Consider the following 23,418-nt stretch of genomic DNA (forward strand, 5'->3'; position numbering starts at 1 on the left):
GAGGGAATCATTCAGTGGTAGATTATGAGAAACTGCTATTCACAAATATTTATTTCCTCCCAACACACACACAAAATGCCTCAAAGAGGTCGGTGTTCCTGTAAATGTACAAATCTCGGTGGTGACGTCAAAAGAGTTGATTTTTTTTTCTTGGTGGAATAAATATTTGCCCTTACGTCTGTCCTCCAAAGGGTGTGAAACGCGAAAGGTGCAGTACCAACTACGCATGCGCAGTTAATATATCGGTAATGATGCGGAGTTTTAGTGCATCGTACGCTGTCCCCTTTGCGTACGTATAAGGGATAGCGTTAGTGATTCTGCGCACGCGCAGTGCAGAACCATCACGCTATCCCTTAGGTACGCAAAGGCGTAGCGTGCGATGTACTAAAACTATCTATTTTCCCGTGCGTTTGATATGTCAGAGTCTTCTAGGTTCCAAAGATGTCACGCTTCAAGGCAAAAACATGTGAGGCTGTAAAGAAGGACCATGTCCAACGGCCCGTCCTGTTCTGGAAACTTTGAAGTACGCGTCAAGTTCATCTGGGAACCTTGAGAGCAAAAGACAGGGTAGCGACCTATAAAAGTTAACCCTTGCCGGCAAGCCATGCTCAGTAAACAACGAGATTTGGCCGAGGCAAGCCAACAATTAGGGACGACACAGACAAGTAAGCCTCAAACGCCCAGAAATTAACGAATGCAAACAACTCAGGGAAAAGAGGTGCTGACGCCAGGAATCGAACCTGGGTCTTCTGATTTCCGGTCAGATATGCTAACCGCTACACCACACCAGCACGCCGTTTCCCTGGAGCCATTGAGTGCCTCAAGTACCGGAAGCCGGAAATCAGAAGACCCAGGTTCGATTCCTGGCGTCAGCACCTCTTTTCCCTGAGTTGTTTGCATTCATGCTCAGTAGTTATCCAATGCAGATGGAGCATTCTGTTGTTCAGTGACGTCACTACGGGGGTGCGAGTGGTGCGGTCCACACCGAAGGGGGTGACGCGGCGCACAGTACCGCCACTTCGTCTGTTTCTCTGCGGCGGAATGACGCCAAAAACAGCATGAGGAGCCCATGGCGAGCACGTGTTTTTGTTTTTTTTTCTGCATGCGGCATGATATACTATTATTTATTGTATGCCATTATTTGGGGAGGGGGTTTGATGCAGAGAGATCTCGCACCGGGTGACTCATACCCTAGTGACATCCACTGGTGTTGTCTGCATATAAATGTCTGCCCCTTCCATTTCCTCATAAAGCGGTGTGTTTATCTAATCTCTCGAGTAAAGGCAAACAGATATTCCACGGCACTGATATGACCCTGTTAAAAGCGATAGATGATTTGCCAGATAAGATCACAACTGTCTGTAGACACACAAAAAATACAACGTTATAGGATATGGTGCTCAAAAAAAAAATGTGCAGAAAAAGACACTGATGGCTTCACACCGTTTAAAGACTTACAAAATCCTCGACAGCGAGCGTACAATTAACTAACACTCAGCAATTACTTTGAGGTGCTGTTGTGAAGCTATGCTAACCTACGAATTCCAGGTGTATACTCTCATCTCATCTTCAATAAATATCGGAACACTTTTTGTACTATGTACCAACTGCAACATCACTTTACACACACAGATTTCTATTGCAACGTCGCACCCGAGCAGAGCGCGTCGCGGAGTTCTACAGTCGTCCACTAGACAAGCCATAGCCGTAGCCTAAAAGCCGTAGCCTAAATCGCCGGAACTTGGTTGCTGTAGTCGAATGGAACATTCATTGGCACATGTCTGGCTACAGGTGGAGTGGAAGAGTCTCTGTCCCAGTCAGACAAAAGGTGTAATAAATAGAAAGCATCGTAGTAACAGCGTAGACACAGTTGTAGTCATAGCCTCGGGTGAAGGCAAGTCCGATAGCCGCGTCCGTAGCCTTATTCCGCGCACACGTTCGCGGTCACGTAGCCAAAGTCAGAGTCTCAGTCATAGCCATGACGCATACTCTCGACAATTTGATGATGGCACGCTAGAAATGTCACACAACCAGATATGAAGCGTCAAAGAAGCCGTATCCCATGTTTCCCCCACACGCAGACGTGACAAGTTCACAGTCACCGAGATAACACCGGCCACAGCTGCACCCATAGCCTTCATTGGAGGCAATCAATACCAAAGCCGTAGCCAGAGTCGTATCCGCAGCATGAATCCAGTACGTAAGCACAAGCTCAACACTCGTCCGGAGCTCCGTTACATCAACACACTTTTGCTTGTACGGAATTACGCCGCTGCATTGAACATATATCAAACAAGATATCGACTGAGAGAAAAAAAAACAGATATCCTCATCAGCTTTTTACATCTTTCAGATAAGATAACATCCGTCACTTCATCTTTAAAATCTCTCCGCAAGGAATACTACAAAATTTCGAGCTTAATAAATTAAATAATCAGATACAGATGGGTTCCTTGTCCCTCACTTACTGTCAATCGATCTCTCTCTTTCCTTTTCTTTCTCTTTCCCGCTGATAATCCACTGCGCTATCTTATCTCGTCCTGCCCCTTCGCTGGCCCTGGCTCTCGCGCTGTAGCTACTCAAAAACTCTCCGAGTGTTGACTCTTCCTTGGGCATTGTGTCCCAAATTTCGGACACCTTGGACGCTCGCGGTGACCTCAGCATCAGCCACCTATCGCCGTAGTACTTATTCACTTCTGTCACCGGATACCTCTTGCTAGGCTTCGGTTCCATGAGCCTCCTGAGCATGCGCAGTAGCCTCGGTGTGAACCTCTTGAACTCTCTCGGCGTCCTGGTCGTCTTGCGTTTCTGCCATTCCAGGAACTCGTTGAACCGGGTGTCGGTGATGTCGGCTTTCTCCCAGGGAAATTTTGCGGTGAGGCAGATGAAGATGAGCATGGCTATTTGCCACACGTCAGAGCCCAGTTCGATGGTGTAGCCCTCCAGATGCACGGCTTCCCAGATTTCCGGAGGACACGTCGGGAGAGACCTGGTACGCTTCTTGACGAGCGTGCCCGCTTTGCGGGTCAAGCCAAAGTCCGTTAGTTTCACCTTGGGATCCAAAAGACAAGCGCTTTAATCACAGCGTAACAAGCTTCTATTGTTCACTGGAACATAACGAACCCGTCATCTAATGTACGTTTCGAGGAAGATAACATTCCCTTCAGACTGAGGGCAAAGAAGGGCACAGGACGCAGCACGAAGTACGCGGGACAAGACTCGGACAAGTCATAAGGTGCTTGAAAAGTACCGCTAGTCTGGAGACTGCTCCAGATACTGACCTTCGTAAAGTCTTTGCTGAAGATGAGAATGTTCTCTGCTCGGACATCTCGATGCACCAGGTCTTTGCTGTGCATGAACTCCAGTGCGGGGACGATCTGACGTAGGACGATTTTCAAGTCACGCTCATCGATGCCACCGTAGTATTCCACTGCGTGCCAGAGGTCTCCACATGGTGCAACCTAGGCAGCAAGAACGTCCCTTACACCGGGTTGTATACTGTCCGATAAGCGCGAGAAATCCGGAAATCCATCTATGGATGAATATTCATAGATGAATTCGATACCACTATGTTGGGCATTGACCGACAATCTACTTGGCTATTTTTATCTATTTCTTTTCGTTCAGAAAGTGTTTAGCTATTAAATCGACGAATTTTAAACATCAGCGCTGCTTCTGCAGCCGAAGCGGCTCCGGCGGCGTGACGTCACCCCCTAACCGGAGGAGTGAGAGGGCGACGCGCAGAGGAGGAAAGGCGCTCTCCAGACGCCTGCACAGCCGCGGCATTGCTTTTCTCAGGGTCGCGCCCTCATTGGTTTTCTGTTTCTTTCTTTCTTTTTTTATTTTTAGAGAGGGAATTCCGGCATATTCTCAACATCCGGCGTCTGCTCTTGTGATGTATTCAATCGAGTAACGGTCAAACTGCGCCACTATATCGTGTGGGAGTTTCGATACCGCGGTCAGTTGTCCACGCAGAATAAAATGACAATCTAGGTTCGAAATCGACTGGAACGAATGCGCCCGTGCTTTTAACATCGCTGGTTTCTTGCCAGTTTATGTAATGCAGCCCACCTACCTCTTGCGCGAAGTAGAAGTGTTCCGGTGTCTCGAAGCATACATCATAGGTGTCTAGTATGTGGGTGTGGGGCGACAGAAAGTAGCTGTAATGAAATTCGATGAGGAAGTCCCTCAGCGTTGTCGTAATACGTGGTACAGCCTTCAGCGCCACCTGTGACCCGGTGTTCCTGTGAACTGCCAATATCACCTGCAGAGACAACGTCATGTGACTCAGAAGGAAGGCGACTCTCACAGGTTACGTCAGCCGTATTGTCAGCCTGCTGACAGTCATGCTGTCAACGGAGAAGGTAGCTACGCACGGAATAGGCTTATGTATAGATCTGTTGAACCAGAGCCGTAGCACTGGGGGGGGGGGGGGGGCAGCTGCTCCGGGCGCCCTCGCCAGAGAAGGCGTCGAACGGCAGGTCCTGGCAGGTTGTTTGTACAGTATAAAGCGGGAATGAAGAGAATTGAATTTACGATCTCCGCAGTGCGAATGAGCGTTTTCTTTTCTTTGTTTACAGAGCATCTGGTGGCAGTGAGAGAGGGGGGGGGGGCGCTTCACATTTACCCTGCCCCGGGCGCAAACTCGCCTCGCGACGGCTCCATTGAATGTAGACCCATAGGCCCATAGACCCATAGAATATATACACATAGAATAGACCATAGAAATTAGACCCAGACATGGAATATAGACCCACAGAGCACTCATTGAATGTAGACTCAAGCATACAATATATGGAATATGTGAACAAGCATAGAATATGGATATATATATATAGTATAGACATATGGAACCCATAGCCGAGAGGGCATAGAAAGCAGATCCCGCGATGTATAAATCTGTCACTATCACCAGCGAAGTGTGTCACATGATAAGTGCTGATGATCCCCCGCACGGCGCAGACATACCCCTAGGTGCAGCACATGGTATATATGTAGGGAGTGTCTTTTTCGGGTTAAATGCCTTTCTCAGATTCGGGGGGGGGGGGTAAAAATCGGGCGCTATTTTTAAATCTGTAATTCGGGGAGAAATCGGGCGATAATTCAACCTTCGGGTGTTATCGGGTGTTTTTTTTTCTCCTCTTGTCTATTAAGTCATTTCCTAATCTCTCTTTTCTTTCTTTCTTTTTTTTTTGCGGGATCGTGACCTTCCAGCGGTAATCCCCGAAGGCATAGACAGTGTTTACACACATGGGTGTATTGCTGGTAACGTAAGTGACCCATACATGCGTTACACGTGGCGACCTTTGTTCGTCTTCAGTGGAAACGTCACTTCAAGATTGCATAGTGACTGGAATTCGGGGAGAAATCGGGTTTAACCCGAATTGGTCGGAGGTCAGTTCGGGGGGGGGGAATAACCGGGTGGAATCGGGTTTAACCCGAAAAAGTCACTCCCTATGTATATGTAGGGCCTGACTTTTTGGGCTTAAACCCGTATCCGCCCGATATTTACCCCCCGAACGAAATCTGTAAAATTTGGGTTTACCCTGAATCTACCCGAACACATCCGGGTCGCCTGGCACACTCGTAAGCGTGCATTAAAATAAAGTTTGATAACATTGCTAAACATTAGTTACATGTTAAGACAAATTTTTATTAAACAAAAAAAAATCACCCGAATTCCTGACGACAGAATATGCCGTAACGGGATTTAACCTGAATACACCCGAATTTTCAAATGAAAAATATCACCCGATATTTACCCCCCGAATTTGGCCAAAAATAAAACCCGAAAAAGTCAGGCCCTATGTATATGGTGCAAACGCCCATCTCATTGTAGAAGCCAGACCGATTGACAGATACAAGCAGTGTCAGCATTCAGAGTGTCGATAATGGCCTAGACGTGATCCGCAAGTTGCCCGTGTGTAATATGTATGACGTACCTTGCCGTAATCACCCGAGCCGATTTCCTTGACCACATCGTAGTGATCGTCAATGTCAAGTGCAGGTGGCTGCAGATCGCGTATTTTGTGGATGCTCGCCTGTCTCTGCTTGTCCGTCGACGTCATCTTCGACGGACCGGCCTCAGGCTCCTGAAAAAACAGGAAGTGGGGGGGGGGAATATGTTTATTAAGAAAAAGAAAGGAAAGGTCAGCCAGACGAGGGTCGGCTTGCTATTCCAAACAAAAAGGGAAGGGGAAGGAAAGAAAAATCAGAAAAGAAAAGGGGGAGAAAGAAGGAGAAAAGGGGAAGAAAAGAAAAATAAGAAAGGAAACGGGAAGAAAAGGAGAAGAACAAAGCAAAGGAAAAGGAAAGGAGAAGAAATGAAAAGGAAAGGAAAAGAAGAAAGAGAAAGAAGAGAAGAAAAGGAAAAGAAGAAAGAGAAAGAAGAGAAGAAAAAGAAAAGAAGAAAGAGAAAGAAGAGAAGAAAAAGAAAAGAAGAAAGAAGAAGAAGAGAAGAAAAGGAAAAGAAGAAAGAAGAAGAAGAAGAGAAGAAAAGGAAAAGAAGAAAGAAAAAGAAGAGAAGAAAAGGAAAAGGAAAAGAAAAACTGAACAGGAAGGGGGATTTCTTCACAACCGTGCCTTAGGGAACATCAGCGCTAAATTATGGCACGAGCTTTCTGTGGTACAGTCTTTCTACGCATCACACAATGTTCATGTTCATGAATGTACCGACATCGGACACCTTGATATATCAAATATTGGTGCAGTTACGAAAAGGCAAATGGCATCACAATCAATAACTCGAGGTACAGCTCCGGTCATCCTTAATAATAACAGAGGGGAAAATTCGATCTCATTTCCCAGCGCGATATCAGCCACCCTTGGGGAACTGGAGGAATGTTAAGTGAACAAAATCGTTGCGTTGAACAAACAGAATAATACTATTCGATTAAGATTTCCTCTGGCCCTAAGGGTTGCTGTAAACGCGCTCGGGATCGAGACCACATTTTTTTTAAGTGTTATTATTAAGGTTGACCGGAGCTGTACCATTGGTAGTTCCAGTAGTTCCAGTCAGAGCATCAAACTGAATTATTTTCCGGTTCGGTTCGGGTTTGGATTCAGGCATAATGGTTCGGTGCCGGGTCAGCTTCAAGAGGACACACACATCGGTTCCGAACCGGTTCATTGCACAAGGTATATGCCCTAAAATAAACGGTATGAAAGATAGGAAAATTTTATTTCTCATCCCATGTCCTAGCTGGCCGCAAAGCTGCGAACAAAGCTGTGAATAACGCTGTGTGCGCAAAGCTGTGAAGAACGCTTGTCCATGCAGGAAAACGAAACTATAGGGCGCGGTTGTCCGATGTTGTCTTCGCCGATGCGGGCATCCAGCTATGCATTTCGACTTGCATTGAAGACTCGGGTTGCAAAAACTATCGCATGAACCGATCACTTTTGAAAGAGGTTGGGTCAATTAAGGTAGGTCAGATGAAAAACGGTCAGTCTCGAACTCTCGATGCCTTGAAACCGGTTTTGAAACGGTAACCGAAATTTTCTAAATCGGTTCGGTTCCGGTTCAGCTCCAAGATGGCGGCGGCCTTTTCGGTTCAGTTCCGGTCCGGTTCCGGCAAAAAATAACGGTTCTTTCCGGTTTTCGGTTCGCTTTGATGCTCGGGTTCCAGCAGTATTGATAGTTCCAGTAGTAAGGTAGTTGTTCTACTTGATGACAATGCAGGCCATTACCCGCTGAATGTTGCGCCAATCACGCTTCAGTTTGCGTCGCTGGACCCGCGTCACACATGTCCCTCCTACATTGTCTCACTCCCGCAACTGGCATTCACAAATTGTTCATGCAATCCCCGTGAAGTTTTTACCTCTCTAGGTACAGTAGCGTAAGCTCTACGAAAAAATGAGTAAATTGGGGATCAATTACAACTTCTAACCCTCCTACGTTACGATTAGTCCCCATTTTAGTCCCCTGACCCTGAAATTTACTCCCCAGTCTTTGCAAACAGTCCCCAAACTTCGCGTAAGTTTCCGTGGGGACTTAGTCCCGAAGGAGGCTAACGGTGATGAAAATGCAACTACTCCTCAAAATGATTAACATCACTCATTTCTGCTTAGAGTGTAAACTGAATAACGTACAGAAGAACAACAGCATCGAGGTAATACAGACATTGCGTGTGCTGTACAGAAGACTCATACCTACATAACCCCCGTCATTTTAATGAACACAACTCTCCCTGAAACTCCCAACCCTAAAAATGAATAACGTGGCCTTCGCACAAAAGGAGAAGTATCCTGTTTGAGAGCGTGCATAGAGCGTGCAACACTAACGCAGACCTCTGGTGTCGAAACTTCGAAACTCTAGGATGGATGACACGCGCGTCAGTTCCTGGTGTGCATGACATTGTTCTTCCCGTATTTTTTGCTCTACTTCGTCCTCTTTTTCCGCCATGTACATTCGAAGGGTGTGGTTCAGAGGGTATAGGAGAACGGATATCCATTATCTAGATTAACGCACGTGCCTTGGCCTGAGTGTCGTGTGGCCTAAATCTGCCACGACATCCAATCAAAGAAGTGCACCGAGCCGCTATTTTCTGTTTAAAAAAAAAAAAGTTTACTGATTCGAGCTGACTACCGTCGCCATGAGATGGGATGGCTTGCAGGAACTCTCACTCAATTAGATGCATCGTTAACGGCGCTTAAAGGCGTTTAAGCTCAAAATGAGTTTTAGAAAAGTTTACGGCGAGATGGGGGAGATTGGAGAGCGGTATTGAATGGGGTTCCTGAATGCAGCGTAAGTTAGGTGATTTCGCGCGATTAAGTAGTGCAGAATGACCTTGGAGTAATTGAGAGGAGATGAATGGGTTGCATGACTTAAATGAACTCTATACGCAATCTGAGATTCAGAGAGGCGGAACAGTGATTCACAGAATGCGAACTGTTCAGCAATTATTTAATGGTAGTTCCAGATGTAATTGAATTTTTAATTCAATTCTGGTGTAATTCAATTTGTAATTCAACTTACAAGAGCATTGTGCAGAGATTTCATGAACCGCACATCTCTTTCTTAGGCTTACAAATTCAATTCAATTCGCCGGATGACCCACAGGTGGTTCACGCCTTCAGCTAAGTTTGCATGATGTGGATAGAGTATTCTTCATGAGTTCCTTGTTTCGTTTTTTCTCTATTGTGTTTACCTCTCAAAAATAGCCTATACAATACGATTTAATAAACAAATCTAATAAATAACGCAGACATCCCGATTAACTTTATCGCCAAGTCAATTGCGGGACAAGCTGGGCAAGCTAGCATTCCTCATATCCTGTCGAAGTCCCTATTTGTTTTTCTCATTTTTTTTAAAGATGTCTACGACTTGTAACATAGGAACTAATGAGAACTCTACAGTAATGGTACAGTGTAAGGTCTTTGTCATTCTTTTACAAGGATAACAAAATTATTATTCTTGTTGATCCTGTATGTTAATAAACAATATTAAAACGCTGGCATCCCTCATATTTGCCTTCTATGTTTTTTTCTGTTCTCAAACTGCGGAAAGAAGGCATACCCTGCAGTGACCGTTTAAAATCTGAGTTTGGAGGAGCTGCTAAGATATCATCGCTACGAACGAGGATAATTTAGGTCAGACATCCTTGCCCTTCAAAGTGGTTCGTTTCAGTTTCGCGCATCATGAAAGACATGCGCCGCCGAGCGTCAAATGAAGCCGTGCTTCCAAGTGTGGAACAGCGCCGATACAATCTCTTCCTTAGACGTTCCCTTGGCTTCACTTGGCCCAGTGCCTGAGACAACGCATGCTGCCCCCTACACAAGTGGGACACACGCATTTATCAAGATTCTATGGCCTGCCAAGCAGTGCTTGAAACGTCACAGACCTGTGCTGTGAAAGTAACCACACTTTGGGTAACCACTCGAGATAAAGATTTAAATTGAAATTAAGTTAAGTTAAAGGTTTTTACCGGGAGAGGGTCACTGGCGTAATTGGTAGCTCCTCTGACGTATCGGTAGGTGGAGGGTTCGTGTCCATTTCCTTTTTATAGCCTTTTCGTGAATTGCTGTTCTCTAGCAGCATAATATGCAGTTGGACGTGTTGAGGCGTAAAAGTTCTGTAGACGGTAGCATTTAAGCGAGCTTGACGAGCTGGTTGGGACAGAGACACAAAACACAAGTAGACAGGACTTTAGACCATGTCCTAACCACCTCCTCAAGCTCAATGAAATGATACCGTCCACACCAGCTTGCTTGCATTTTAATGCGGTACGTCATATGCAAAAAAAAAAGAGAAAACAGCAATTAACTTACTAAAACACAAATCTACCCCAATAAACTCATTTCATGTAACATAATTTTTCCTAGAAGTGTGGCTTGAGTCATTATCTCCCATTCTTATTGACGCACAGGCAGTTCAAGTACTATTACTAAAACGCGGTATCTCTCCAAGCCAATCCTGCGCGCCAGTAGCAGACGACAAGGCATATTGTTGCCATCTACTGGCGGTTGTCTCCCTCCCTGCTTCGTTCGTCTGCTTTTCAAGACAGACAGCATTACTAATGAACGCGTCCAAATACACGCATTTCGTGTAACCTAACTTTCACTAAAAGCGTGACTGTCATATAGCTCGTCATTTTTTAACGAGTGGCCGTTCAAAATAACTAATAAAACGCGATATCTGGCCGTGGAATGTCGAGACGAAAACGAAAACGTAGCAGACGACACAGCGTATTGTTGGCAGGTACTAGTGGTCGTCTCCTTTCAATGCTTGGTCCGTCTGTTTTCGAAAACAGGCAGGATTACTAACAAACGTGCCCCAATAAACGCATTTCATATTAATTAACTTTCATTAAAAGCGTGACCTTCCGTCCTTGCCGATAGAAAGAAGTGCCCGTGCAAAACGACTAATAAAACGCGATATCTGGCCGTGGCAAGCCAAGACAGTACATCGAAAACGTAGCAGACGACACAGCGTATATTGTTTGCATCTACTGGTGGTCGTCTGCTTTCAACGCTTCGTTCGTCTGCTTTGAAAATAAAGGACTGCGGAGTGAGAAGCTATTCTGAGCATGTTCTCCGCGGAACAGCGTCATCTTTCCAACAAATGCGCGAAGGAGGAAGAGGGGTGTGTCTCTCCCCCACTCCCTCCGTTTCTGCGAGGAGGAGGAGGGACACACCTTTCCAACGTGTCGCGCGCTAAAGTTCATGGGTCAGGACGGAATGGCATTTTCGGGTTCCGACTACAGCGCATTGTATCGCGCGTCAGCTGTGCGTCTGCAAACGACGTTAGGGGTTATTGACGTGGCACGGCGTGGCGTAGCGCAGGCGAAAAATTCGATTTCCCATTGTAGAAAATTTAGCGTGGAAATGAGGTTCTGTCTGAGCCAAGCGTTGCTCGCCTCCGCCTGGGTATACAGGACAAATTTAATACTGCGCTGGCCTCAAGGTAATTATAATTAAAATAAACAATTAAAATCACCAGAGTATTCCCGCTGGCGTTCACGTTAACATAAATTACGCGTCCATCGTATGTTACAGAGGCACATCTAGTTAAGAAGGAACTATTCTGTAGGAACTGCCCCGTGAACAACGCGAAAATTGTTCACGCTGTTCACTAGCGCTAAAGGTGCCAACACGTGGGACTCCTAGCCTACCCAAATCCACGAGCTACGTGTTGTCCTTGTGTTGTTTACATTTTATTTGCATTCGTAAAATGATGGCTAATGATCAACCCTCAAGCAGTGCCGCAGAGATGTAAGCATATCCTTCCTTCCTTCCTTCAGGGTGCAGCGCTTTAAAATAGACACATTTTACTCGGTCGCTACCCCGTTGCCGTCTATTTAGGTGCAGCGGCGAAAGGCTGTTTACACTTCACACAAACATGTTGCCCAGGAACATCGTAAACTAAAAACCGAAGTCGTAAGCCAGTACATGGAAATATACATTCCAAGGATAACATTCACTTCCTGAGGTCCTTTCTTTTTGCTTTGAAAGTCATAGTTTATTCCCCTATTAAACTATACAGAGTGTCTCCCAAGAACTATCGTTTGAAACTTTAAGGTGTAGGTGCGAAGATGCGCGTAGAGCGTATTGCACCATGTGGCATAACACATTTTTGTAAAGTCGGCTCCACCTTACTAAGGCTCATATTGCTGCGAAGTACCCTTTACAGGCGCTCGAATGTACGTAGACTTCGCGTACACCGAGGTATGACTTTTTTTTAATAATCACATTATAAAGAGTTAACTTTCGTAATAATACTGCTGTAAAACTCGTGCTGTGACCCCTTACACACGAATCAATAGCTGACATGTTTTTGTTTGTTTGTTTGCTCGTTTGTGACGCAAAAAAAAAAAAAAAGGCTGTGCCCTACGTGCAAATCTACCCCAATTACATTACTATATAAAGAAAGCTCTAACTGTAGAAGATCATGCGCATGATTGGCGCCATTACCAGGAAACGCTATCGACTTTGAGAAAACGGCATATGCGCTGGCGAAATCGATCAACTCATGGGGGGGGGGGGGGGGGGACATATCGCTTCATCATTACGGACTTAATGAACAGCATCAGCTATTCACCAACTCACCTCATTAACTTCTCACGAAATACTAAGGTCACGTTTCATTTACCAAAATGTTATCTACGTCGCATGAAACCACACGTCAAAAGCGACCTCCTACAACTGTACATGCGGTGATATTTTCTCTCTTTATCGCGCATGACGCGAGCGTACTTCCCATTGGCTCTCTCAGCCATGACGTCACTAACTCGCGTCAGAATTCAGGACGATTGACTGCCGAAACAACTAAGCTAATCTCCACGGCTATACAAACGATTCATTGATGGAGGAATAAATGCGGTGTTTCTAGCGAAAGTCCCATTTCCTCCCCTTTCCTCCTCTTTCGCCAACCCGCTGTTGCACGAATGTCTTTAAAGAGAGGGAGAGACAGCAAGATATATATATATTGATCCAGTACTTCGAGAAGAGGCGGTGACGAATTCCGAGAATAGCAACCGAAATGCAGCGCCACCTACAAATGTTGGTGGGCGGTCGCAGAAGTAGCTGACGAAGTCCGGCTCGGCCGATCTCCTTCTCTATGTTTGCAGAAGGGGGGTCCGGGAATTAAGGAGAGAATCCGCTTTTGACGCAGGAAACGTCTAGAAGGGGGCGAGGAAATAAAGATATCGGAAGGAGAAGCTTCTTTTCAGGAGGGATATTTTTAGCCTCGCTGTATATATTCGAGGGAGTTATTCTCGTATTGGGACAAGGAGGGGGGGGGGGGACGTTGGCGCTGGGAAGGAAAATGCGGAGACGTGGATGTATTGATGTGTTTCCTATCGGAAGCTGAAGACTGGCAGAGACACGTTTAGCCATTCCTATTCCTGAATGTTATTCTGCTATTCTGGCACGGAGGGAGCTATTTTTGGAAATGCGCGTGCTTCGTTAGATTGATGGAAAACGAAAAGCATAGATTCTGAAGGACGCGATCAAAGTTGCGGAACACGGGCGTGGGCCCTGCATTGGGGGGGGGGGGATATGTTTATTATATAAAAAATTAGAAGGGAAAGGTTAGCCACCGCTACGACGGCTTGCTATTCCCAGGAAAGAAAGGGAAAAATATAAAGACAAACAAAAAGAAAACCAAACACGAAACTGGTCACAGTTCACCCAGAAGGCCATGGGAAAGTTCTTGACGTATCGATTTCAGCGTGGTAGAATTCAACGAAAATGACGTAGATTTTTTTTTTATTATTATTATTATAAATGTTATTACGAATCACACCACAAGGCACACCAGCATAAGTCGACAGAGCGAGCTTACATTTTGCTTCGTATTGCATTCGTGTTCATTTTCTGTACTCGAGTTCACGTCAGAACGGTTAGGAGTCCTACGTTTCTTTTTTTTTTTTTTTTCTAATTGGCAAAATTTTTAAAAAGGGCGCTCCTTTTTTGCCCTTCGACTAGCTATTGGATCGGAAGAGCGTCTAGTACGTCATAGATGCCCTTCACATTTCCAAGCACACCCACACGCAGGCACTTCGATCAATCTTCGCTGCTTGAAAGCCTACATCATACCGTTATCATTTTTTCACGAATCCCTCCCACCTGTCAGATCGCGAGCCTAAAAGTAGAACGGTTTTATACGCCCTAAATACATTTGACATTTCCACGTAAGCCTAGCAAAGGCGTGTCACGCGTGCTTCATGTAAGAAGTACAGAGTAAAGATCAACTTGTAAGACGTGAAAAACGCTCGTGTACATAATCTGCTATTTTTCTTTCGACGTTTTTCTCTTTCTGTGTTTCTTATAATTTTTATTTTGAGGATTATTATCAATTTATAAACGTAGAACGCACCGGTGTAAAATGATCGCACAGTTATAAATACAAAGATGATCGCTATATAACGTCTGACCAGAAAAAGAAGAGAAAAGAAACAGAAAAGGACTTCGAAATTGCGGAACAGCTCATTAAATGCCCCTGTAAAGTTGGCTGGACTGCCAAAACGTACTGAAGCCCGAGTGAGAATTTGTTGGAGTTCATTGGGGGGGGGGGGGGGGGGGGTAATACAAGTGAGCACATGTTCATTTGTTTCTTACAGCAGAAAAATGAAGTCTGTAGATTGATTACGATGTGAACGAAGTTGCCATTTTTTCTATGTGGTTTCTGAAATTATGCTATGTCACCCTTCCGTGCAACGACACGTTTACAGAGTTAAAAAGCGCTCCCAAGCAGCACAATGTACCGAAAGTCGAGTGCAATAGGGGTGAACGGCATGTGTCTTATCAACGTGCTTTAGTTTCACCAGTCTGCTCAAGGCCTTCCACCTATCCGTCCACCCCCATTGCACTTGACTTTCAGTACATTGTGCTGCTTGGGCTTGCTCTGCTTGATGACGCCTCGAGGTGGGACAATCACGTGTGCCCTCTGGCGATATTAAAGGGAGAATAAATGGGCTTCGTGTAACAAAATAGTTGTCAGAAGAACTCTCCCTTTTTTATAACTTCCAATAACGAACAGTCGTTATCGTTTTCCACGCCTGTCACGCCGCTGTTGTCTTGGAACTTGATGTAGTCTGCAGTCTTTAATTGGACGATCCGCAACCACGTGACTCCACGGCACACGTACACGCCTCCTCTCTTCCTGCGCCTTTTCCTGCAATCATTGGTTGAAAACTCTACTAGTTTTATCTCTCAGACCTCAATCACGTGCAGAGCTTGTGATATGCCTGCCCCCGGCTTTGTTTTAGACCCTCAATTCTCCTCCTTTCCGTTGGATTTACCGTCCGTGTCCTGGCAGCAGTGACATGTCGCCGAGATGCCAACTTCGCGAAGTCGCGCAAGAAAAAAAACAAAACAAAAACGAAAGTAAAATTTGAGCCACGTCGCAGTAAAAATGAGAGAGAAAAAAAGAAGAGGAAAAAAGAAACTCGCGAGGGAATAAAACGGAAGGTCTACGAGTTAAAATAAGAGGGAATGAGGGATAAAATGAGACGAAAGAGAGCGAGAGAGAAACAATTGTGCCCGTAGGTGAACTCTGCTGGTGAGTGAGCGAATTATTTACTTTCGGCGCAAGCGCAGAGTGTTGTTTCTATGTTTACAGCAACTCCGGGGGCGTCGACAGAGACACGGAGAGAGCCCGCAATAGAAAAGAACAACAAATAGTTGCTCGAAGGCAACGCACTGGGCGCGTTAAGCAGCAACTCCAGAGCGGTCTTGGGTAGCTGTAACAGGTTACCTGTAGCTGAAACAAGTTACTTTTTGCAGTAACTAGTAACAGTAACTAGGTACTTGTCTAAGAAAGAGAGTCGCAACTGTAAGTAGTTACCGCTGTTTGTTAAATTAACTGTGAAATGTAACTCTAACTAGGTTACTAGGTTACTCCACGCGTCAGTTCCTTACTGTGATCTTGTCGAGGCTTCAAATACCCTGGCGTTTTGCCAAACCAGAAATTTCGCGACTTCTCTCATTTCATGTGCAGCCAGGACAGCCTTAGACTAACTAACTACTTAGACTAACTCCTACCATGCAGTTATGAGAAAGAGAGATAAGAGCAATGACGGGTTCAAGAGTGTTCGTGTTGTCTATAAGTACTTCTTGTCTATGTTCTCTTACGCTGTCGCAATCATGTTGATGCGAACTCTCGTATACTAAACTCAAACTCGCGGACTCAAACAGTTGTCACTCCTGCTTCGTCCTAAAAACGAGTAAAGACGTAATCGTTCTGAATGTGGAACAACGCTCTCGCTATGTTGGCAGAATAAAACCTGGTGGAACGTGAACAGAAGCATAAACGAGTAAATAAACTCATTTATCTTAAAGGTACTGCAAAGCAGCAGGCAAACAATTTTATGCTGCTGGAAGATTTGACAGCCTGGGTGCTCAGTTTACAAACGCCACAAATTTTGTTCAAATCCACCTCGTAGTTTCTTTTAGAAAATTCGGATTTAATATTACGGACAACCCTGTGTCTAAGACCCGACACGAACTCCGCAATTCCCGTCATGCAGGGCGGCGAACATAAACATGCCAGTAACAATGGGAGCGTACAGCGACATCTGTGGACCGCTACCGTCACCACGCCGGCTCGCCGGACGTGGTACATTTTTGCGTAGGTGACTCTCATGGTGATTCTGCTGACAGTTCTGTAACTCATTTCCACGATGTACCAGTGTTCTTGCATTTTGCGAGAATCTATGTCCGAATATATGAACTATCTCGTTTGAACAAACTTTTCAAAATCTGTTCATGAAGCCGGCTACTTAGCCCACGGCCATAACTTAGCCAATAAAGGTGGTGCTGGTGCTAATGCAAGAGCTCGCAGTTGTCGACTTCACAAAGGTGGGCAACGTCACGACTAACGCTCTGGGAGAATGTGTGTCCTGGGCCGACTTCCAAAGGAACTGTGCCGACATGTGTCTGAAAGCCCTTCTTAGGAAACCCTAGGGAAAACCCCAGACAGCACAGCCGGCACCGGGATTCGAACCCGGACACCTCCCAGTCTCGACGTGACATGGCCAGCACGCTAACAACTGAGCCACGCGAGCTATGGCAGCCCATAGAGGGCTGGGGACATGTAACACTGTTGCTCGACGAATGGACGATTGTTTCCCACCAGGTGTCGCCCCGCGTCTTTTGGCCGCAATTTTGAGTCGAATAAGCTTTCAAAATCGGCTGCCAATACTAACAGCTTGGTTTAGACTACTTTTAACGTTTCGCTAGAAGACAGTGACACTAGATGGCACAAGTGAAAGTATAGCTGTTGCCCCTGAGGAATGGTGTATCATGCAAAATCTGTCAGAGTTCTTAAAAAGTGCAAACATCATGGAGCAAACATGCAACGGCAAACATGATGGTCACAGGACGTCGTTTCCTGTTTAACCCAAAAAGTGTACGAACTACTTTCGACGCGTTGTCGCCTCAGATTGTCACCCGCTATGTTCTGTGACAGCGCGACAAATTACGCGGGGTTTTTACCCCAGTGCGTGTTGGAAGTTATTCGTGGAAGTTATTATGGCTTTGCCTCCATCGTGAGTTCACCTAGCGATAGTACTATAGTCATCGCTAGACGAACTAGTGAGACAGACGCACGCTATCGCCTTTGCGCGTACACAAGGGATAGCGTGGGTTGTTCTGCGCACGCGCAAGACATACACAGAACTTTGCGCACTGCGCGGAACCACCATGCTGTCACTAACGTGCGCAAAGCCGACAACGTTATACGAAAACTCCGCAGTTGTCGGCCGGTGGATTTTTGCCCACCTTGGCGGATCTTTAGTATGCGCACGGCACGCAGCGGACCGCAATCGACGTACTTCACGGATGATTTTTTTATTCCGAGTTAATGCCGCGAAGCAACTGTGGCTATGAGTGGCTTACAGACGTGGACAGATGGAGAGAGGACAGATGGAGAGAGCACAGCAGGAAGGAGTGGGGGAAAGGGTATTAGCATGCGTGCTGAGCCGACTTCAGGGGGAACTGTGGCGACGTTCGCCCGGAAAGTATTCGGAAAACACATCGGAAAACCTTAGACAGCACAGCCGGTGGCAGGATTCGAACCCACCACCTGCCAGTCTTCAGCACGACGTTGACTACCATCAACGAGCGGGACGCCGCGGAAGATTACGCGTCCAGGCAACTCGTGCCTTGACACCATGCTTGACACGGCCTTGGAATCAGTAGGCGGACATGTATGTTACCAGATAGTCAAACAAGTATGTTCGCACCTTTAATTATTTAGAATCCGCCGCAAATACAGGTAGCGGAAAGGGTGCTGAACTCGTGATTGTGATGATTTTGAAATTTCTTTATTTCTAATTTCAAATCGGGAGTCGGGTTGACAGTTGAAGTATCAGAAATAATTACTCCCCAGACAGGACACTATCTCCTGCTGACGTCCGAAATAGATCCCAACGTCCATGTCCTGAAATGAATGTCAGGCGGACATCTCTGGGAGCGACATGGATGGATGTCCCTATAGCCGTAGATCCGCAGGATGTACCGGAACAGACGTTTTATGAATTGTCCGAATAGGGTCACTGACGGGATGTTACGTGGAGCATTATCCAAGCAGAGAGAGGAAAGTGGCAAGGTGCGTCGCGGCGTGAGTTCGACTTCCGATAAACCAACTGAATGCCTCGAACCGAAAGCAGTAAGAGACGCAAACGATGGTCATAGTGAGGTAACACGCCAAGCTGTTCTTCACTCCAGTGTCATTGGTATACGCAATCGCATTAAATTTAACCACCTCAACCTTTAGTTTGACTCGCAGGCAAACAGGACTCTCGATTTTGTGGAAGCTCGCGAAACAAGCAATATATAGTATCTGTTTTCGCTTTGGAAAGGCACGCCCACTGCCTTTCTAAATGATATTCATGGTTCTAAGAGCTTATATTTGTGCGTCTTTATTTTTGCTTTTTACAGCTTCGTGCTCGTTGTCCGTAACGGAAATACGAGACACAAACAAAGAGGAGCAACAGAGAAAGAAAGATGCAGTGGCCGAAGCTGAAACAAAATGACAGAGAAAAAAAACGCCTACAGGCCTAGTAAGAATCTGTCCACTTACGCAGCAACTCAGTAGAACAGTATCAATAATAATGAGAAATACGGGGCTCTGAGCATGTACACAGGTAAGTCCGTGTAACTTCTTGTGAGGATTTATGGGAATTTGTGGGAAGTCTAAACCGTGGCCACTCGGAGATGTGGGGGATGTCCGTCGGAAAAATGTCTGTCTCCCAGTGAAATCCGAATTTCCGGGAAAAGATATCCCCAGGTACACCACGGGCAAGTTTTGTTCCGTCTGGGTTTGTCCGTGTCGTTTGTCTGTATCTCAAAGTTTTATGACTATGGCAGACCTGAAAAGTACATGTGTGCAAACAAATTTCTGAATATATTTTTGTAAAAGACAAGAAATGACAAAGATGCTAACAACCAGAGCACATTTTCTGAACATTTTTGGAATTTATATTTTGCAGCATCTTTAAAAAGAATTCGGCTTAAAAAAAACTCATGTAGGACAAAGAAACTCACGCTGCGGCAGAATGCGGCGCGTTAAACATGTGGCAAACGTAAAACAAATATTTCTTTTCTTTTTATGCCTTCTTTTCTTCTTTACTTTTCGCGATGTATGTTCTTGCGAAGAGCATAAAAATACTTTGATGCCACACAATGTGACACCACAACGCTTTGATGTTTCTTGATGCTACATCAAGAAGTCCTGAAGTGACACGAAAAAATATCAGAACTTTCTGATGCTGGTCCAGGGGGCCTTCATGTGGCATCATGAGACCTCGGAAGGTTCTGGTGTGACATTAAAACACATATCACGCCTTTCTGATGGTTTCAGGGACATCAAGGAATCCTGATGTAGTGACACGAGATCCCGATGTAACAACAGAAAATCCTCACGATTCATAACGTCACATCAAGAAACCTTGATGTCACATCAAAAAACATTTTCTTATGGATTTTCTTATGTTCGCTTTCAATAGGGTCGGAGGGTATAAGATCGCCATTGGTTTTTGCAGGTTGTAAGCGCATGCACAAACATTTCTATTTGAATAGAGTTTAATTAACAAAGAAGAAAGTTACACTGTTTCTGCACAGAGCGCATTTTCGAGCCCGGCTTGAAATTTCGAGAAAATTCGAGCAGCGAAGCATGGCGTGCACTATGTGTTCTTTGGCTGGCGGCACGGAAAACAGTTCGCGTGTACAGCTCTTCCAGCTCGCGTGGAATCGTACTTTCTGTCATGGTAGCACTTGAGGTGTGCTCGGCTGGTCGCACGTTGCACGAGATAACATAACAAATTCACCCCTACGAAAAACGCTTTGTTTTGAACTTATACGCAAAATAAAAATAATAATACTGTCACCCCACTTACGATGGCGATGTCCGTTGAATGAGTATCCTCAGTCGTTTAAAAAGGTTCCAGTAATTTTGGAACGTTATGAAACAGGAAGTGTCCTAAATCAACTGTTACCATGACGATAAACACGGTTAAAAACAGCTGATGCGCTCTTGACACGGTTGTCAGTCTCTAAACAAGCACTGAAGAAATGCTGCCAGAAATATCCCCGCGGGGACAACCTTTCTTTATCCCGTCTTAGTCATCATTCAGGATATGTTGACCTGATAAGGTTTCTGAAACGTACATAGCGTTGAATCTTCCCAGCACCTGAATAACGGATCTGTTTTGTGACCGTAGAGCTACGCAAATAGTTACTTTCATCTCGTAAATTGTCTGTAACATGCTCATAAAAAGAACGAAAGTTGAGGCTTTACAAGTGCATCATGCTTTCCTTTGTTACTGTCGTCTGCAATGCTTTGTGTCTGCTTCTCTCAGGCGGTTCTGTGGCGTTGATTGATATGGAACAGGGATTTCCCTACACCCCCCTCAGGGGGGTGTACACCCTCCCTGCATTCTTGCGACCCCCCCCCCCCCTGAAATTTCTCAGGCGCAGCGAATTACATTCTGTACTGTCAAACTTGGACTGTAGGACCACAGCGTCATACAGATGATCACACCATGCATAGTATGTCCAAAATCATGTGAAGGTGACTGTTGAATGCATATATTGCGTGCATATACGAGCAAACATGCGTGCGGGCAAGCAAACTCAATATGGATCATTAAGAACCATTGGCGCCCAACTCAACAAGATTCTGCTTTTTTCGTCTAAGGTTTACCCCGTTGGCTGCTATAGGTATTCATTGAGCTTCGTGAAACAAGGTGCTAGTTCTTTTTTTCCTTTTCGGTCACGTGATTATGCATCTTAATATTCAAATGCCATTCATAATGAATCTCTATTCTACTGTACTGTGTTCTAACGTAATAACATGTACAACTAAAACAGGAAAGCTGTGCAGATATGTCACCATTGTGCCACGATTCTTTCCGTGTCTAAGAAAAATTTCGTAAGTGGAACCTTAACCAAGCATACCGCCCCCCCCCTCCCCCCTTGAAAGCTCGCCCCCCCCCCAGCAGTGAACTTCTGGGGAAATCACTGATATGGAATAAATATCACTGTGTGATCAGTGCAGCTATTTCGTAGCTTTAATTTCCCACAAGCCACAATGTACCCCTAAAATAACGGATGAGCATCACAAACAATATTACAATTGCGGATTTCACTCACTGTCGTCTTCATCGCTTCTGACTGACGCCTTCTGTCATCTGCCAAAGTTCTGCTTCGTACATTCACGCAACAAATCATGAATAAACGTGTCGTCAATTTTAGAGCAACTCAAAATACTCGATCGACCACAGACGTTACTACTCTTACTACGGATGCGTTGTTGCATGGGAGTGTTCGAGTGTCTAAAAATAGTCGCACTAGTCTGCCCTCCCGCAGCAGAGGTTGTGCCGCACAAGTTCCCATCAACGTCGTATTTGCGGGTGCATGCAAGTGAAGATAAATGCAAAACAAATCTCACCTTTTCGAGTACCTCTTCTTAAATGCTGATGATGGGAAAACTCTATATAATGCTAATCCGTGAAAACTCCGTCGGCTATGCAACGCACCACTGCGTCGCAAGCGTGGATGCAACCCGTAATTTTCGAAGTAAGCTCGCCAAGCTGATCCTAACGCACGCAAAACCACGCGAAATACGAAGCTCGGATATTGTACTCCATTCGCAACAGAAAGCTGATCACGCTGTGAACGGTCGTCTGCTCTTTCGGGAAGCAGAAAGATTCCCGACGTCACAGCCGTGACGTCAAGCCAGTGAACGTCATGATGACGTTGCGTGTTCAGTTTTGTTTTCTGTTGTTTCGGAGATGTACTTATATTATTTATTCGATTTCTTCAGTTGACTTCAATGTTCCTCAAATGTTAACTTGCGAAACTTTAAGACAGCAATGGGCTGTTGTCGGATATTACTTCGAAGTAGAAGGAGAACTTTCTTTTCGTGGTGGATTTTGAGCTCGTTAGTCGAAGAAGAAATCGAATCCAATCCAGTAGCATATCCAGGCATATTTTATCCTGTCTCTGTTTTAGCGGGAAAGCTGTCAGTGTGGTGTTTACTTCACGTTATTCAGCTGGTAAGATGGGATTATTATCAGACTGTGAAGCGTTCTTCGGCACTCAAAACCTGTATGAAGCGTTCACCATAAAGAAAGAAGCCTCAAACAACGACATCAAAAAGGCTTACCGGCGCTTGTCTCTTCTAATCCATCCAGACCGTGTAAGCGATGCCGAGAAGGACAAAGCCACCAAAAAGTTTCAGGTTCTAGGAAAAATCCACGCTGTGTTATCCGATAAAGACAAGCGCAGTTTGTACGATGAAACCGGTGCCGTTGACGACGAAGATACGATTCTTAGCGACAGGGACTGGACAGACTACTGGCGTCATTTGTTTCCAAAAATCACACCAGAAGACATTTGCAAGTATTTGGAGGAGTACCAGGGTTCTCCGGAAGAAGCCATGGACCTCAAGGCGCATTACGAGAGATTTGAAGGCGACTTTAACCTGATATCAGACTGTCTTATCGGATATGATTTCGAGGATGAAGGTCGTTACCGACAAATGTTGCAGGATATGATTGATGCTGGTGAAGTAGAAGCTTTTCCCAAGTTCACCAAGGAGTCAAAGCGTAAGCGCGCTGCCAGAAAAGCCCGTTACGCCAACGAAGCCAAAGAAGCTGACGAGGAATTGGCTGCCCGGGGTTTGAGTGACGGTATGTCACTGCACCAGATAATTGCCCAGAGACAACAAAGTCGTGAGGCTGCTTTTGACGGGTTAATGTCATCTCTGGAAGCGAGGTATTGCAAACCAAAGCCCAAGAAAAGCAAGAAAGGTTCAAAGTGAGCAAAGCTGAAACACACTGCCTCACATTGTTTCAGTTTGGCTTCCAGACTGTTCATTTAGTGCTATTTATATCCACAGGCTCATGCACGCATAAGAGCTCATGGCCGTGTACTGTACAATACTTTTAGGGGTTTATAAAAGTTTTGAACAAAGAA

General features: G+C 45.4%; 2 protein-coding genes and 1 non-coding gene across 3 annotated transcripts; 1 reads left to right on the plus strand and 2 right to left on the minus strand.

Annotated features, from left to right (window-relative positions):
• Window positions 1-18: 18 nt before the first annotated feature.
• LOC135391901 (serine/threonine-protein kinase SBK1-like) lies at window positions 19-22,148 on the minus strand. Its single transcript, XM_064622440.1, has 5 exons — window positions 21,890-22,148; window positions 5,943-6,092; window positions 4,076-4,264; window positions 3,282-3,461; window positions 19-3,051 (listed from the first exon to the last, which is right to left on the minus strand). The coding sequence occupies exons 2-5, from the start codon at window positions 6,066-6,068 to the stop codon at window positions 2,461-2,463; spliced, it is 1,086 nt and encodes a 361-aa protein (XP_064478510.1). The 5' UTR covers window positions 6,069-6,092; window positions 21,890-22,148; the 3' UTR covers window positions 19-2,460.
• Trnas-gga (transfer RNA serine (anticodon GGA)) lies at window positions 720-791 on the minus strand. The gene has a single exon. It is a non-coding gene; the product is annotated as a tRNA-Ser (tRNA).
• A 227-nt stretch (window positions 22,149-22,375) lies between the features above and the next one.
• LOC135393495 (dnaJ homolog subfamily C member 9-like) lies at window positions 22,376-23,418 on the plus strand. The gene has a single exon (XM_064623904.1). It carries the CDS (start codon window positions 22,502-22,504, stop codon window positions 23,261-23,263), a length of 762 nt encoding a protein of 253 aa, XP_064479974.1. The 5' UTR covers window positions 22,376-22,501; the 3' UTR covers window positions 23,264-23,418.

Source organism: Ornithodoros turicata, chromosome 4, assembly GCF_037126465.1.
Source record: "Ornithodoros turicata isolate Travis chromosome 4, ASM3712646v1, whole genome shotgun sequence".
NCBI classification, from domain to species: domain Eukaryota; kingdom Metazoa; phylum Arthropoda; class Arachnida; order Ixodida; family Argasidae; genus Ornithodoros; species Ornithodoros turicata.